Raw genomic sequence first — 18,119 nt, 5'->3', positions numbered from 1 at the left:
ATCTGGACTAAATAACCTTCTATCACCCACCTCTTTCCAACATATCGGTAATCTGCATGGGCGGTCATACAATGCCTCATACGGAGCCATACTGATACTTGCTTGGTAGCTGTTATTGTAGGCAAACTCTATTAGGGGTAAATGATCATCCCAATGGTCCTTAAAGTCAAGAACAAAAGTTCGGAGCATATCCTCTAGTGTGCGGATCATCCTTTCTTATTGTCCATCGGTCTGATGGTGGAATGCAGTACTAAGGGATAGTTTCGTTTTCATAGCCTGCTGAAAACTAGATCAAAACCGAGAAGTGAACCTAGGATCCCTGTTGGACACTACTGTCACTAGCACTCCATGTAACCTGACTATCTCCCGAATATACATTCTCGCTAATTTGTCCAATGGATTGGTCATCCTAATGGCTAAGAGGTGGGAAGACTAGGTGAGCTAGTCAACAACTACCCAAATGACATCATGTCCCGAGCATATCTTAAGCAATCCAATCACGAAATTTATTGTGATATATTTCCACTTCCACTCCGAAATTGGTAATGACTTAAATGGCCCGCCTGGGCGTTGATGCTCTACCTTGACTTGCTGACATATCAAATACTTGAAAATAAAGTCGGCCACATCTCTTTTCATCATGTTCCACCAAAATCAGGGTCGCATATGAAAATACATCTTAGTGCTTTCAGGATGCATGACAAACTTTGAGTAATGGGTCTCTATAATGGTGTCCCTTTTTAGCTCACTGTCACATGTAACACACACTCTATCCTAAAATCTAAGCAACCCATTAGTAAAGACTCGAAATTTTGAATTAACTCCCTGTTCTGTATCTTTCTTGAGGGCTGCTAGGGTGGAATCGGCGGATTGGGCTTCCTTTATTCTCTAGATCAACTCATGTTGAACAGTCAGGTAGGTCAAACATGTGACTCTCTTCAAGTCCCCAAGTTGTACTTATTGTGTGGCCCCTATTGCCCTGCATTTTGAAACCATTAGGTAAGCTAATATGCTTGTATTTTTTTTGCTGAGTGCATCGATTACCACGTTGCCCTTACTCAGGTGATACAAGATATTGCAATCGTAGTCCTTGAGGAGTTCTATCCATCTTCTCTAACGCATCTTGAGATCCTTTTGAGTGAATATGTGTTTTAAACTCTTATGGTCGGTATAGATCTAAAAAGTCTCCCCATACAAGTAATGGCGTCAACTTTTCAAGCGTGGATAATTGCAGCAAGTTTCAAGTCATGGGTAAGGTAGTTTTTATCATGACTCTTCAACTGCCTAGACCCATAAGTTATGACTTTTTTATGCTGCATCAGAACACAACTCAACCCCAGGTAGGAGGCATCACTATAAACTGTATATCTATCTGTCCTGCTCGGTAAAGCCAACGCAGGTGCGGTAGTCAACCACTTCTTTAGTTCTGAAAAAGTCCTTTCACAGTTCTGGTTCCACTCGAACTTGACGTTCTTCTTTGTGAGTCGAGTCAAAGGAGCAGCTAGAGTAGAAAATTCTTCCATAAACCTGCGGTAATTATCTGTCATTCCCAGAAAGCTACGAATCTCCTTAACCGAGGTTAATTTTTTCTAGCCAAGCACTGCCTCAACTTTTTTGGGTTTCACTAACACTCCATCACTTGATATGATGTGTCCTAGGAAGGTAGTCTGCTCGAGGTAGAACCCACACTTGCTCAGTTTTGCATACAACTTCTTTTCTCTAAGAACCTGCAAAACCTGAGTTAGATGGTGAGCGTACTTCCCTCTATTTTTTTAATAGAACAGGATATCATCGATAAATACAATGATGAATTGATCCAGGAATTATCTGAAAACTCTATTCATCAAATCTATGAAGATGGTTGGTGCGTTGGTTAATCCAAATTGCATGAGCAAGAAATCATAATGTCCGTACCTGGTCCGAAAAACTGTTTTGGGAATGTCTTCAGCCTTGATCTTTACATGATGGTAACTTAAATGTAAGTCTATTTTTTAGAAGACTTTGGCACCCTGCAACTGATAAAAAAAGTTATCAATCCTAGTCAATACATAACCTTAACGTCCCATATCTCTTCCTTGCAAATGTGACTCCGACACCCCAAGGGGACACACTATGTCGGATGAATCCACTATCCTACAATTCATTAATCGGTTTTCTCAACTCCTCCATCTCAACACGACTTACGTTAGGCTGGGTGTCTGGTTGAAGGTCTATGGTGAATTTAACTTCTCTGTCTACTAGTAGTCGGGATAGTTCATCCGAGAACACATCCAGGAAGTCTTGGACTACTGAAATCTCTTGAATATAAATTTTTTTCTTGAGTTTACCTAGTTAGAGAAAACAGCTAGGTTAAAGCACTTGATGATAGGAAACTTTACCATGAGGGAACAAATATTAAAGAATTTTATTAATTTATAAATGACTCCTCATTAAGAGGGTTAAATACAAGCTTCTTATGAAAATAATTTACGGTGGCGTGATACGGCGCTAGCCATTCATTCCTATGATTACATCAAAGTCCTTCATGTCAATCTCTATTAGGTCCACACTCAATTTTCTATCTGTTATATCTATGACACAAGCTCTGTATATGACTTCCCCTAGTAGTATCCTACTCCCAAGAGTAGACACACACAATACAGAATCAAGTCTCTCAGGTAATAAATTCAAATTTGATGCAAAAGCATGTGAAATAAATGAATGTGAGGTACCAGTATCAATCAAAATATGTACAAGATTATTACAGATAGTGTACGTACCATGTATCACGTCTGGGTTGGCTTCTGCATCCTACTGAGTGAGGTTGTAAGTCTTGCCCTAGATAGGAGGTCTGACCTAGTTTTGACTCCTCGGGCACTCTCTCGCGTAATGCTGAGTACTCCTACATATGCGGCGGGTATTATTGAGGTGATAATATAGTCGGTCCCCACGATTCTTACCACAGTGTTGGCAAGTCCTACCGCGTCCTATTGTTGGAATATGATGAGGAGCCTGAGTTGTTGGCCTAGGTCTCTTGTTCTGGTGAACATGTGCAGTAAGTGCTGGTCTACGGTGTGAAACTTGGGGCCTGACGTTCCCTACTACTGGAGGAAAAATACGAAAGTTCTTCTCTACTAGTTGTGCTTTGGCCAGAGCAGCCAAGTACTGAGCTCGAATACATACAGCTGCTATCTAATCTCAGGACGGAGACCCCACTCGAACTTTCTTACCTTTCTACCTTCATCCATCATGCTCTCAGAGGAATACCGGCCCAACTTTAGAAATTATCAGGTATATTCTGATATGTTCATGTCACTCTGGACAAGGTGTGCAAACTCTATTTCCTTCAGATGTTGAAGATACTCTAGGAGGTACTCTACATTAAAGGCCATCAAGAATTGTTCTCAAGTGATTGGAACGGGCAGGGTGGCCTGCTTGAATTGCCACCAGCAGCCTGCCTCTCCCACTAGCATGTAGGTGGCAGTATGACTAGAATTCGGGAATCACCTCAAGAGTCGTAAAGGCCTTCTCTATCTCAGCTAACTAGTATTCGACCTCTTCAAAGGAGGATCCCCTTATAAAAGTATATGAGTTTCTTTTATATCTCTCAATGTAGCTTGGGTCCATCATGGGAGAAACTGGGTCTCGTGGAAGAGGGACTGGATTGTGCTGAGGATGGACCGGATGGCCCTATGGTGGTACTGGATGATACGGTGGAGGCACTGAATTGTAATGTGGTCGTGTTAGGTAATGCAATTGGGGCATCGGGCTATACTGTGGTGGTGCTGGGTAGTACTATGGTTGGGGCACCAGATCATACTGTGGTGGTACTGGGTAGTACTATGGTTGGGGCACTAGATCATACTGTGGTGGTGTTGGGTAGTACTATGGTTGGGGCACCAGATCATACTGTGGTGGTGCTGGATGGTACTATAGAGGAGCAAGGTCGTACCAGGGTGGCTTAGAATCCTCCCGCTGCAGGGGTGGCTCAACTTGTGGTAGTGGGGGAGGATCAGGTACCTCCCTCATTTCCTTCCAGACCTGCTGGACAACGATGTGTCTCTCCTGCATTTCAAATAATCGGTCAACATCCTATCGAAGCGAATCCTCCCAGTCTGCTCAGTTTAATAGGGGTCTTCCTCTCCTCATTTATTTGTACTTGCATTTCACAATGAATGGTTGAGTAATAATTCATTCTTTGGTGTTTGCTAAAGTTTTTGTATAAGGAATGGTTCTGAGGAACATGACTCTGATAACAACTGTGACGACCCGGTACTTGAAAGGAAATAAATTATAAATTTGAATGCGAAAGCGAAATAATAGTGTTAGGGTTTACATTCCTTACACAATAATTCTGAATACCCAATAGCGCTACGAGAATGACTATTCTAAAAGAACAACGAAAAATTAAAGAAATAAATAGAAAGTAAACAATTAAACATCCTATTCGCAACTCTCTTGTGGATCGAGATTTAGATCTTGGTCCTCTTAATCTGAAATGGTTAATGAAAAAGTGAGCTACACTAGCCTAGTAAGAATATCATACTACTCATCGATACAGAAATGAAGATTGGTAAAAATCATGAAAATTACTAATAGAGTTCTTAATTTAAGTAAATTCATTTATCATAAATAAAATTATTTATTGTACACTAATCGTAGTGAAATTTTCAAAACAGAGTTATAGAGGCAATAACACGACATTATCATAATCTTATATCCAACTAAGTAAGAATAATAACTTTCGCTTTTTATTTGTCTACTGATATCTGTGGGGGTCCATAGGGATGTCCCCACTACGCGTGAACCCTTATTTAACATTTTCAAGTAACTGGTCATCCCCATACCCTGTCCAGTATGAACACCAAAAATAAAATCTCTCAATACCTCGTCCGGTATGAGGGTGAACCAGGCCGTCCCCATACCCCGTTCGGTATGAGTGCCAAAATACCAATCCTCGATACCCCGTCCGTTATGAGGCAATGTTCATGGTAGAGTTTCCTATGCACCCGATCTGTCCACTATCTCACAAGATATCCAGTAAGACTATCATTCAATCATTCACTTAATCAAACAATTTTCCGCTTACATTTAATTTTCAGTTTCACAATTTAACTATAAATAACACAGAACAAACAATACATGCATTAAGAAAACACCACTGAATCATCATACCAACTATAGTGTAATATTATGCATTTGAAACAGTAAAATCAATCAAATATGATCAACAGTGAATAATAACCGATTCTGACTCCATTAGTAACCTGTGATTAATTATCGAAATTTTTTAAATTGTATAAAATATCACATTATTTATAATTAAACTTTAATTCCATAATAAGAAATAGGGTGAGGGATTCTTATCTGAATCGGTGTTCGAATGCTAAACTTTCAGTCGCGCCTACTGGTGGTCCTCAGGTTCCATTAATTTTTCTTCGGAGATTAAAACACGCTCCAAGTACCTAGGAATACCCAAAAAAAAATTCAAAATCGGTGTTAGAAATCCTTTCCGGCCACTTTCGGGATTCCGACACAGTGCTGCCGCCATGCTCCGTCGAACAGCCCCTGCGGCGACGGTTTGCCTCAGGTTGGCAGTTTTCAGCTAGTTTCGGTCGATTTCGGTCGGTTTTGTGCTCATTCCTGCGAAAAAACATGTTAAAGAGCCTCAGTTAGCCGAAAAAAGTAAAAAAAACATAAGCTTATTGGTGGCAGAGTTTTCCGGTGCGGCAGCTCCGCCAGCTCACTTTCGTGTTGGATATTTTTCTTCTGTCAACCTGTGAGAAATAAAATGGTGAATATAATGGTGAAAAAATTACACGAAATGGGAATCGGAAAGGGCCTCATCGGAGGCGATTTTTGATTTTTCTCGCAGCGGGCCGCCAGGCTTTACCCACAGTTTTCAGCTTATCCACCGATCTTTTTGCTCCAATTTAGCCATGGGGGTATTCAAAATCAAATTTCGAGCAACTAAGAGAATTTTTTACTTTTTTGGCAGTCAGAGGTGGCTCCAGCGCGGCGGTCGGCTCCCTTCCCGATGGCTGGTTCTTCTTCTTCAGCGAGGGGCTGGCAGCTAGGGTTAGGATTTGGTGTCTTTTTAGTCCGTCCCTTTTTAGTCTGGACCGTCCATCGTGTTTAAATAAGAAGTGAATATGGACCGTTCATCGCAATTTAATTTAAACTGTATGATCATGTTTAAAAAGGGAACGAATCCGGATCGTTCACACGCGCGGGAATAAATCCGGACCATCCGATCGCAAGCACGTGGATTGCCAGCATGGCCTCCCGCGTGCCACCGCGTCAGCGTGCCTTTCCACGCGGCGCACTCCGGTTCATCGGGACTGCTGACTGGGCGTCCTACGTAGCACATTTTTTCTAAATTGTGTTTTGATTCACAGTTTCTAATTTTTCTTTTAAAAACACTCTCAGAATCTAAATTTTTATCCATTTTTTTCAAAATTGTTTTCAATTTCGTCATCCACCTATTTTTCTTAATTTTTACATTAAATAAAAATTCATAAATTTAAAAATTATATTTTATACATTAATTTTAAATATTTTAAAATTAAATTTCGTGTATTACAATTACTCCAATACATTCATTTAAAGATTGATACTAAAAATATTGATGAACTTTAAAATAGATTACATTTGTAAGATATATATTTAGATAAAAGCAAATTATTACCCTAAAATGTAGCTAATGTCTTGTATCTCCTCAGACTTTTTTTTGTGGGCATTCATTTTGGATAATATCTTTAGGAAATTTTACCAATGCATGTGGAAGTTCATTAGATTTCCTGCTAATTATTTCTCCTTAATGTTGAAATTTGGTATTCACATATTTATTACTGTTACTATATGCGGACATTAAAATAAATATTGCTTTAGTTTCTAACTGTTTTCATTGATATTTTACTCTTTAAATTATAATTAGTTACTAGAATATAACAAAAATTCTTAGGAACATGTGCCTCCCTCTCAAACATTTCATAACTCTCTAAAGTACTTTCAATCATATAATGTATATACCACACAAGTAACTCTAGTTCCTTGAATATTCAAGTTCATCTTCTTCATTCACTTTGAACGCTAGTTCAGTAATTCAACATCCCAAAGCATAGAAATAAAACATATTTCATGGATGATTGATTATCTATAATGCAGCCACCCGAATCCTTTGTAGACATAAATATCTCCTTCCACTCTCAATCTCAAGCATCAAATCAAAAACAACCATTGAATGGACCATCTTAGAGCTTCATTCCTCATTAAAATAATTTAATTCGCCCTCCTTGGATAATTGAAATTTTCCATTGCAACACAAATTCAATAATCTAAAGTCTTTTGTCATATAATAGAAGTCCTCTTCCTTTTTACCAGCTACTTTACCCACAACATTCTTAGCTTTCATCTCGTCTTTATTCTCCATGTCTATATCACATAAACTTACGTTAATATGATTAATCATTAACTCCACCACTTCCTTTTTATATTTATTGTATCTTAATCACCATAAATCAACAAGGTGCCCGGAGTTGGCGTCCATGCTCCATGTCTAATAATGTCCAAACCACAAGTAATAAGGTGCTTAAATCCAAGTTGGGAAGTTCTAAATCTAGCTGCTTCTTCAACTGTTGTCCGTATAGCCAAACCACAATATCCATATAACCACTGATTATATCTACTAATGCCCAAACCACAAAACATAACATTCCACATAGCCATTGAATTAATTTAGATATGATACTTTCAAATTGTCATACCCGATGAAATCACAAATGAAAATTGAACATTATCTTTAGTTTTTTCTCCCACTTTGCATCATCAACATCAGTTCTATGAGTCTTGCAATCCCAACCAATTCATGTCTTATTATGAATTAAATTACTCTAAAGTTACCACTTTATTTTTAATGAATCCCATTCGTTTTTCAATTGTTTTCTCTTCCTTCCACTCTTCAAATTAAATTTTCTAATGATATTTGTTTAGCCAATTTTTGTTAACTCGTACCTCCAAATTGCTTTCTTCTTTTTCGGTTGGTTTTTCGTAAATATTACTTTGGTTTACTAATATATATACAACAAATGACATAAATTATCAAAAAAAGATGAAGAAATCGAAAGGAATCAATGAGTATATTAACAAGTTCATGACAATTGTTAACAAAATTAAATTATTTAGTGAAGGATTTCTAAACAACAAAAATTGTTTAAAAAAAATTCTTATAAGCTTGTCTGAAAAGTTTGAGTCAAAAATTTCATCTTATGAAGATTCTAAAAATATCTCAAAAATTGTAATAATATAAAATTAATTAATGTTTAAGTGAAGAAGAGCAATTAGAGATGAAAAAAATAACGAAGGGAGCCTTCATTGCCAATACGTCAAACAAGTTAACATCAAAACAGAAAAAAATTTCATCGTGCAGAGTATGCAAGAAAGACAATCATGACAAAAAATATTGTTGGTATAAAGGTAAACCAAAATATTTTAATTTGAACTTATACAAAAAAAAAAAAAAATTGCATGTTTAAGAATCAGCAAGTAAATTTTGTTCCAAAAGAAGAATATTTTTTTTTTGAAAATTAGAAATAAGTACTCAAAGAGAATTAATAGCAAATTTTAGTTAGAGATACATTAACAATTAGAGACTAATGAGAAGTACATTAACAATCAAAGATAAGTACTTCAAAATATAAAAAATCAAATAAGATATATTGGAGAAAGGTGATCCAATAAGATAAACTTATTATATGTAATTTCTATATTAAGAGAGAGTGTAAAATATTAATGTAAAAATTATAATTCATTTTATTTATTCGTTTGATGTAACAGCCCCGAAAATTCATAATGAAATGTAGATTAAAAATATCAAATGCGGAAGCGAAGTCAAAATTTGAATAACATCCCTTACACTAAAACCAAAAACGTGCTCACAAAATATAAAAAATCAAACTACCTAAAGGAGAAACTTGAAAGTAAAAACTACGAATGTGACTATGGAGTCTTTAGGCGTCCCCTTCGTCGTCCTCCCGCGGAACCGGCTCGGGAACGATGTCCTCTTGATCTGAAATGATTAAATAAGGAATGAGCTACACTAGCCCAGTAAAGACATCACGATATCTCACCGTCACGGAGGTAAAGGTGGGTAGAAAACACAAAAAGACCAATGGAGCATAATTTACAACAAATCCTTTTATCGATAATAAAACCTTTACCATTCACCTACCTCGATGAAATTTATAAAACAATATACGAAAGCAATAACATCATCATCATCATGAAAACCATGTATATATAAATTGTATAACATAATACCTATCAAGCTTTTCGTAATTCAATCGTTACACAACATATTTTTCCTTATTTACCAGCCCACTAGTATCCATGGGGATCCATAGGGGTACCGCTACCCGTTAACCCTTAACACTTGAAATCATATTCCAAGGCCGTCCCCATACCCCGTCCGGTATGGGCGCCAAACCATAAACCTCATTACCCCGTCCGGTATGAGGGTGAAACGGGCCGTCCCCATACCCCGTCCGGTATGGGCGCCAAAACACATAAGATCTCCATACCCCGTCCAGTATGGGAGACCACAATCCCGGTAGGGTTCCCTACGGACCCGGTCCGTCCACCATCTCCCAGGATATCTAGTCAGGCTGACCACATTATACAATTTCCATTTACATAACCTTTCATTCTCCTTTTCCCTCAGTCAGCATTATCAATCACATACAAACAAGCAAAACGATAATTTATGTCAAACAGACAACATGCAGCATCAATATCCCGGTCATTCAATCCATAATCAATAAAACAGTAAAATATGCACATGAAAACATCGAACCTCATGCTGCATTTAAAACTGTAAAACAGGCCAAATAACAGTTAACCGACAAATACACTAGACTCGGGCTCCATTAGCGACCTTAACCAGTTTCACACACTCGTTGATTCATGAAATACCGTTTTATCATTTATTGAACTTTAAAATCATGATAGGAAATAGGGTGAGGGGTCCTTACTCGTTTCGGGGTCCGAACACGGCTTCACAGTGCGCTTGCAGGCTGTCCCTAATTTTTCCTGAATTTTTTCCGGGGAACTGAAACGCACTACAGGTACCTGCACGTGTTCCAAAAAAATCCCAAATTAGGCCTAGGGCCCCTTTTCGGCCAATATCGCAACTCCGGCACGGCGGCTCCGCCGTGCTTCGGCGACGGCGGTTCGCCTCGGGTTGGCCGTATTCGGCCGTTTCCGGCCAAATTCGGCCACACTCGCATTGGTTCCTGTGATAAAACAACCCTACGGCCCTCGGGGGGCCGAAAATTTACGGAAAACCGAAGCTTACCGGCGGCGGTGTTCTCGGGTGCGGCGGCTCTCCGGTGAAGTTCGTATTTTGGTGATTCAGTTTCGATCAACCTGTAGAGAAAAGAATGGTGATCACGGTGGTATAAAAATTGCATTAAACGGAGGCCGGGAAGGGCCTCATCGGAGGCAAAAACCGAGAAGGGGCGCAGCGGCGCCGCTGGCTTTCGGCCCTATTTTCCAGCCGTTTGGCCGGGATTTTGGCTCTGATTTGGCCACTGGGGAAATCAGCATGGAAAAACGAGTCGGGGGTATGAAATTTACCTCGATCGGCGGTCGAAAATCCCTCCGGTGCGGCGGCGGGTGGCGGCGGCCGGCTTCTGGTTCGTCTTCTCCGGCGAGGGCAGGCGGCTAGGATTTGGGGTCTGGTGTGGGGGTCTTATTTATACCCTTTTGCCTTTTGATCTCAGCCGTCCATTTTGATTTAATCTGGGCCGTCCGTTTTTGATTAAATCTGGGCCGTCCGTGCGATTAAATATGGGCCGTTCGTGCGCGCGATTGATCTGGGTCGTCCGATCGCGCGCACGCGGATCGCCAACGTGGCCCGTCCCCGGTCGACGTGGTTTTGCCACGTGGCAGGTCCTGGTTGGCCAGGCCTGCTGACTGGGTCTGCTGACGTGGTTGCTGATGTGGCACGCGCGTTTTTTTTTTTTTTTCCTTCTTCAATTTCCCCGGGCGCTACATTTGAAGTCAAATATAATTTATATTTTAATTAATCAATTAAAGTTTGTCCATATTGTGTTGTGCTATCTTATTTTTAAGAGATTAAATATCATGTAACTAATACTTCAAGTAGTGCTGCATTTTTTAAGCTGGAATAGTTTATGTATGAATCTATTCAAAGACACACTAAGTTATCAAGTTTAGATTAATAGAAATTCAAGTTTTCTTCACTTAAAAAACTTCAATAGTGAGAGACTTCCAATTTTTCTTTCTTAATCAGTTTCAATGTATAAAACAGCCATGAATTTCTTGTAATTATGGACTACTTGTTGAGAACAAAGTCCAATACTCAGTAGTATATACTTCACTTGGACTGACAGAACCTTTATTGCCTTTATTAACTCCATTGAAATGTTTCTTACCATTAAAGATTTCATCATCACAAATGCTCCATATTACTTCGGTAGGAAGTGAAGGTGTCTACAAGGGTTTGTGTAAAGATTTGAACAAGTTTTGAAAGAAAATGAAATTTGCAGTTTTTGTGAAAAAACAGAGTATATATTGCTCTATCTTCCTGCTCTTCTGTATATATTTATTGAAGAAGAAGTTATGTGTTTTTAAGGGAGCTGCTTACCTCCCTTTTTACATAAAGTAAAAAATATATATTCGAAAAAAAATGGAATAAACAGGAGCAATCACGTGATGAGTATATCACCCACTGCACAATCGATTACAAGAAATATGTGTGAAATCATTAACAGATCTGTAAGTCACCAATAATTGCCAGACACGGTGATAGAGGCTCAACAGTTTCTGTATTGCTGTTTCTGAGCTGGAGGGAAATGACCTTCAGTCTCCTGAAGTGGCAACTCTGCCACTTTTGCCTTTCTTTTCATGTCTAAGTATCCACCACGTGTGCATTCTGTTGATGTGGATCGTTGACCACGTACATCATCTTCATTCTTTGACACTCCCCCGCAAGATGGGCTGTAGATATTTTCTACTCCCATCTTGTTCATGTGAGAAACCAGTGTTTCTTTACCCAATGATTTGGTGAACATATCGGCCAATTGTAATCCACTTTGAACATGTGAAGTAATCACCATTCTTTCTTTAATCTTTTCTCGAATTAGATGACAATCCAATTCGATATGCTTAGTACGTTCGTGAAAAACTGGGTTCGCAGCTATATACATCGCTGATTTGTTGTCACAGTGAAGAACAGGAGGATTAAGATGGTTGATTTGAATATCGTTTAGTAGGTACCTTAACCAAGTTAATTCATAATAAGTTGTTGCCATGGCACGGTATTCAGCTTCTGTCGATGATCTGGAAATTGTTGGCTGTTTCTTTGACCTTCAGCTGACTAGACTTCCCCCGAGCAATACACAATAACCAGTGACAAATCTTCTGGTATCTAGGTAAGAGGCTCAGTCGCTATCACTGTATGCTGAGAGGCATGCATCATAATTTGCAGTATAAAATAGACCTTGTCCTGGCGTTGCTTTGATATACCTCAAGACCTTGTGAGCGGCATTAAGATGACTGCTCCGTGGTTTCTTCATAAATTGACTAAGCAACTGAACGGGATAAGACAAGTCTGGTATGGTGATAGTGAGGTATATCAGCCTTCTGATGAGCCTCCTGTAACTTGTTGGATCATTAAGCAACACACCATCTTCTTTAGATAACTTTAAGTTGTGATCTAAGGGAATCCTTGATGGTGAAGTTCCACTCGTTTCGGAGTCATTGAGCAAATCCAAGGTGTATTTTCTCTTATTAATATGTATTCCACTTCTGCCTCTGGCAACTTTAATTCCCAGAAAAGTTTTGAGATTTTCCAAGCTTTTTATTTTAAATTTGCTATTGAAGGAGTCTTTCAGTTCAGCTACGACCTCCTCATTGTTGCTTGCAACAATAATATCGTCCACGTACACAAGCATTGCCATAAACACATTTTCCTTCTTCTTTGTGAAAAGACTATAATCCGTCTTCGACTGAGTGAACCCCATCTGGACTGCAAAATCTGATAGCTTGGCATACCATTGTCTTGATACTTACTTTAATCTGTATAAGCTTGTCATCAACTTACACACTTTCCCTTTTGTCTCTAGTCCTTCTAGTGGCTCCATATATACCTCTTCATCAAGATCTCCGTGCAAGAATGCATTGTTAACATCGAATTGGTGGAGAGACCAATTATTCATAGCTGAGAGAGCTAGTAAAACTCTGACAGTTACCATTTTTGCCATTGGTGAAAAGGTTTCGTGATAGTCCAAGCCCTCTCGCTGGGTGTACCCTTTCGCCACTAATCTGGCCTTATGCCTCTCAATACTCCCATCAACATTGTACTTGACTTTGTATACCCATTTGCATCTCACTACTTTCTTCCCTTCAGGCAAGTCACATAGAATCCATGTGTCATTCTCCTCAATGGCAGTGATCTCAAGCTTCATTGCTCTTTCCCATTCTGGAACATTTCTTGCTTCAAAATAATTCTTAGGTTCAATGTGAGTGGTTATAGAAGATACATAAGCCTTGTATTCTGGGTTAATGTGATCATAAGAAACAAAGTCATTTAAAGGAAAAAAAATATCTGTTTCACCAGACCCTTTCTTTTTGCAGGGATCATTGTTCAGGAGTTCAGATGATGACACTTGGTGACACATGAAGTCCTATAGGTATGTAGGAGGTCTCTTCTGTCTATCTGATCTTCTGCAAATATGAGTGGATGTACTAATTGGTGGTTGTGTTTGAACATCTCGTTTTTATCTTTTGTTTAGGGACTTATAAAGTTTTCTACTTGTTCATCTCTTTGTTCACTCATTTCTAATGGTGATGGTTGTAAGTTCATGAATTGAAAATTGTTGTAAAGGATATTGATCTTTTGCTGATTTGGGACATTTTGATTCTCTTGAGAGTTCTGGTTTAAGGTCGACTTGCAAGGGAATTCATTTTCATGGAACACAACATCTCTTGACACGAAAGTTCTCTTTGTTTCCAAATCCATCAATTTATACCCTTTGATCCTTGTGGGGTATCCTAGAAAAACACATACCCTCCCTCTAGGATCAAATTTGTGTCTCCCATTTGTCAGTGTAGTGCAGTAGGCAAGGCACCTAAAAACCTTCAGATGCTTGTAAGAGGGTTTGGTTCCAAATAGCACTTCATAAGGGGTCTTGTTATTGAGAACAGGAGTCGGTATCCTGTTTACCAGGTGAAAAGCCGTGAGAATACAGTCAGACCAAAAAACCATCTCCAATCCACTTTGAATCCTGAGAGCTCTAGCAATATTAAGCAGGTGTTGGTGTTTTCTTTCCACCACAGCATTTTGTTATGGTGTTTCAGTATAAGTCCTCTGGTGTAGGATCCCCCTTATTTGGTATAATTCTTTCAAGTTGAATTCCCCGCCATTATCACTCCTTATTGTTTTAACTTTGGTTTCGAATTGATTTTCAATCATGATACAAAAGTTTTCTAAGTTCATGGCCACATCTGATTTATGCTTAAACAAGTAAATCCAAGTACACCACCTGTAATCATCAACTATACTCAGATAAAAACAAAAATTGTCATAAGAAATCTCATTGGAGGGGCCTCATACATCGCAGTGAATAAGCTCATAAGGTTTTGAGGCTCTGTGTTGTGTATCTCCAAATGGGAGTCTTCATTGTTTAGAATAACAACAAACGTTACAAGATTTACATTCAGAAGATTTAATCTCACTATTATCTATTTGTCTAATTTTAGAATCTGAGGGGTGTCCTAACCTAAAATGCCATAAATTAAATCTTGTCTTTAATGCATTAACGACTGGTAGCTGAAGTTTCTGAGGGAAACCTAGAAGAAACTCTCCTGCAGCAGCAGCAGCATCCCCATCTCTCACCAAGTGATACAAGCCATCCTTTACTCTACCTATACCAATGATCCTCCAAGTCGAAAGGTCCTGCAAAAAACAAGCATTGGATATGAAGGTCAAATAACAATTCTGGTTTTCAATCAGTCTTTTGGCAGATAGCAAATTAAAAGAAAAATTGGGTACACACAAAACATTATTCAAGGTCAAGATTTTTGTGAGTTTAACGGATCCGGAATTAGTTGCTGCTATTCTGTTTCCATTTGGGAGAACAACTTAGTGTGATACCTTGAGTACATTTGAAGTGTAAATGGAGGTCCTGCATATGATGTGATTAGACGCACCTGTGTCGATGATCCAGGGTGCCTAATCACTGTACCTTAGTGGGTTTTTGAGTTTAGATAAGCAAGTAAATATACCAGAATAGTTAGGCAAATTGTTTGAGTCATCTTCCTTTGAGGAAGAACTGGCATTCTGCTTCAATAGTGCGACCAGCTAATCACGTTGGTTTTTTGTTATCCCAAACAGTTCCTGTGTTGCGTCCTTTGAGACTTGATTTGCATGAGTCTCTCCGGATTTGCTTCCCTTATACAATTTGTGCCCTTTGGGATATCCATGGAGTTTGTAGAAGATCTCCACCGTATGCCCTGGCATTTCGCAGTGCGAGCAATTAAGTTTGTTTGGGTTCACTTTTAAGCATCTCTCTAGTGAGTGCCTAGGAACCTTGCAGTGGCTACAACAATACTTCTTCGAGTTTGAAGTTTGTGTGTTGCTCTGCTTTCCTCCATATTTGGTCATCATCACCATCGTCTCCCCTTTTGGTTGGTCAGCTGATATATCCTTCCTTTTTTTTTTTCCTACTGAATGATGGAATATACCTCATTCAATGTGGGAAAAGGCTTAATCAAGAGCACCTGAGCCTTCAATCCTTTGAAGGATTCATTTAACCCCATCAGAAATTTCATCACGCAATCTCGTTGTCAGTAATCAACCACGACTTTCAAGCCTCCACAGGTACAATTTGGTATTGACTCGTAGTTCAGCAGTTCATCAAAAAGTGTCTTGAGTTTAGAATAGTAAATACCTACTGAGTCGCTTCCTTGTACGAGATTTACGATGTTCTGTTTCACTTCGTAAATCCTTGGTGCATTCTGTTGCGCATGCCTATGCTCAAGCTCACTCCAAAGTTCGTGTACCATTTCTACATAGAGAGTGTTTGTCTTAATGTCTGCTGACAGTGCATTTTGCAACCAGGTGATCACTATATCGTTGCATCTAAGCCAATATTCCATTAAGGGGTTATTGGCATCAGCTAGAGGAGGGACGCTCCCGTCAATGAATCCTAACTTATTTTTTATTCTCAACGCCCTCTTCATGGACCTAGCCCATCTATGATAGTTTGTTATATCAAGAAGCTACGGAACAAGAACAGCTCCTGAGTTTTCATTGAGGGCAATGTAATATGGACTGATGGGATTGGTATGATCAAAAATGGTTTCGCTCACGGTAAAGGGGTTGATTTTGAGGGTTTGGTTTTGTTCGTCTTGAGTCATGGCTCTGATACCATGTGAAGATTTGAACAAGTTTTGAAAGAAAATGAAATTTGCAGTTTTTGTGAAAAAACAGAGTATGTATTGCTCTGTCTTCCTGCTCTTCTGTATATATTTATTGAAGAAGAAGTTACAGTGTTTTTAAGGGAGCTGTTTACCTCCCTTTTTACATAAAGTAAAAAATATATATTAAAAAAAATGGAATAAACAGAAGCAATCACGTGATGAGTATATCACCCACTGCACAATCAATTACAAGGAATATATGTGAAATCATTAACAGATCTGTAGGTCACCAATGATTGCCAGACACGGTGATAGAGGCTCAACGGTTTCTGTATTGCTGCTTCTGAGCTGGAGGGAGACTACCTTCAGTCTTTTGACGTGGCAACTCTGCCACCTTTTGCCTTTCCTTTCTTATCTAAGTATCCACCACGTGTGCATTCTGCTGATGTGGACCGTTGACCACGTACATCATCTTCATTCTTTGACAGTTTGCTCTCTCGGGGTATACATGCAACAGGATCAACGTGGGAGGAGAAGCCATCAATGAGTCACCAAAGACGGCTTTGGGTTGGCTACCAGATGATGAATAATGGGTGTGGGGGTGTTGGAATTTATGGAAGTTTCTTGTTTTTTTTTAGGTTGATGTGGATCAAACCACATACATAAGTTTTCTGAGGAATTAGATGACATGTGAGTTATTTATTAATAAAAAAAAAATTGTCACATCTCAATAATTTTTGCTTATGTTATTTAAAATTAATGGTGTTAGATATTAATGAAGGAAAGAGATTAATTTGAATATTTTTTTTTAAATATAGGGATTAAATTAATATAAAATTAAGATAAAACCAAATAAAATTAGTACATTAACCAAATTTGTATTTTAGCCCATTATTAAATAAATTAAATTTGTTTAATTATACCTAAATTCTCTAATATTAGCTGAAATTAGTTAAGCGTAAGTAAATAAAAAAAGTTAAAGAAATTATGGAATTAAGAGATATGCGGCCCCAATATTTCATATTTACTTCAATTACGATGCCATTTTACTCTAGTTGCGAGCTGATTTGGAATAAAATATTCATCCACAAATTGATTAATACGTACACACACCTGGATATATTATGTATTGACATTGAGGAAGACCCAGCACTAGAAAACAAATGAATGATTCAGTGGCAATTGCTTTAATTAGTGCTCATATATATATACACACACACACACATATATATACACACACACACACACACATATATATATACACACACACACACAAACACATATATATAACACATTTAAATCAGTGCTATACTACGTCAAAACAATATATGTAAACAAAGAGAAAATAAGAGCTAAGTCAACCACCGTTTGCTAAAGCTGTAGATCATAAAAGAAAACGACATTGCAGTTTATATATATATATATATATATATATATGTTTGTGTATAGAATATGCATTTCTGTGCTCATGTCACGATCAAATTAAAAACCTGAAATTGCGTAGGCTGAGTAAATTGCTGTTGGGAGCAATGAGGATCATAGTTTCATGATGAGTAGGGATTCATGGCTTTTATTTCTTTACCTCCATGCTAAATAACGGTAAGGAAATGCTATTATATAATAATGTACGTATGTGGTGCATGCGTCTCTGTACGTAAATTTAACCGTACGTATATTTTGTGTCGGAGTTTGGAGTC

General features: G+C 38.5%; 1 protein-coding gene across 1 annotated transcript; it reads right to left on the bottom strand.

The window, feature by feature from the left end:
* Positions 1–15,846: 15,846 nt before the first annotated feature.
* Positions 15,847–16,242, bottom strand: LOC148266293 (uncharacterized). Its single transcript, XM_088219072.1, has one exon. It carries the CDS (start codon positions 16,240–16,242, stop codon positions 15,847–15,849), a length of 396 nt encoding a protein of 131 aa, XP_088075198.1.
* Positions 16,243–18,119: the final 1,877 nt, after the last annotated feature.

The sequence above is a fragment of the Carica papaya genome, chromosome 4 (genome assembly GCF_054855325.1).
Source record: "Carica papaya isolate Zhongbai chromosome 4, ASM5485532v1, whole genome shotgun sequence".
Classification (NCBI taxonomy): domain Eukaryota; kingdom Viridiplantae; phylum Streptophyta; class Magnoliopsida; order Brassicales; family Caricaceae; genus Carica; species Carica papaya.
Note: the sequence above shows the minus strand (reverse complement) of the source record. Positions and strands in the feature narration are given on the sequence as shown.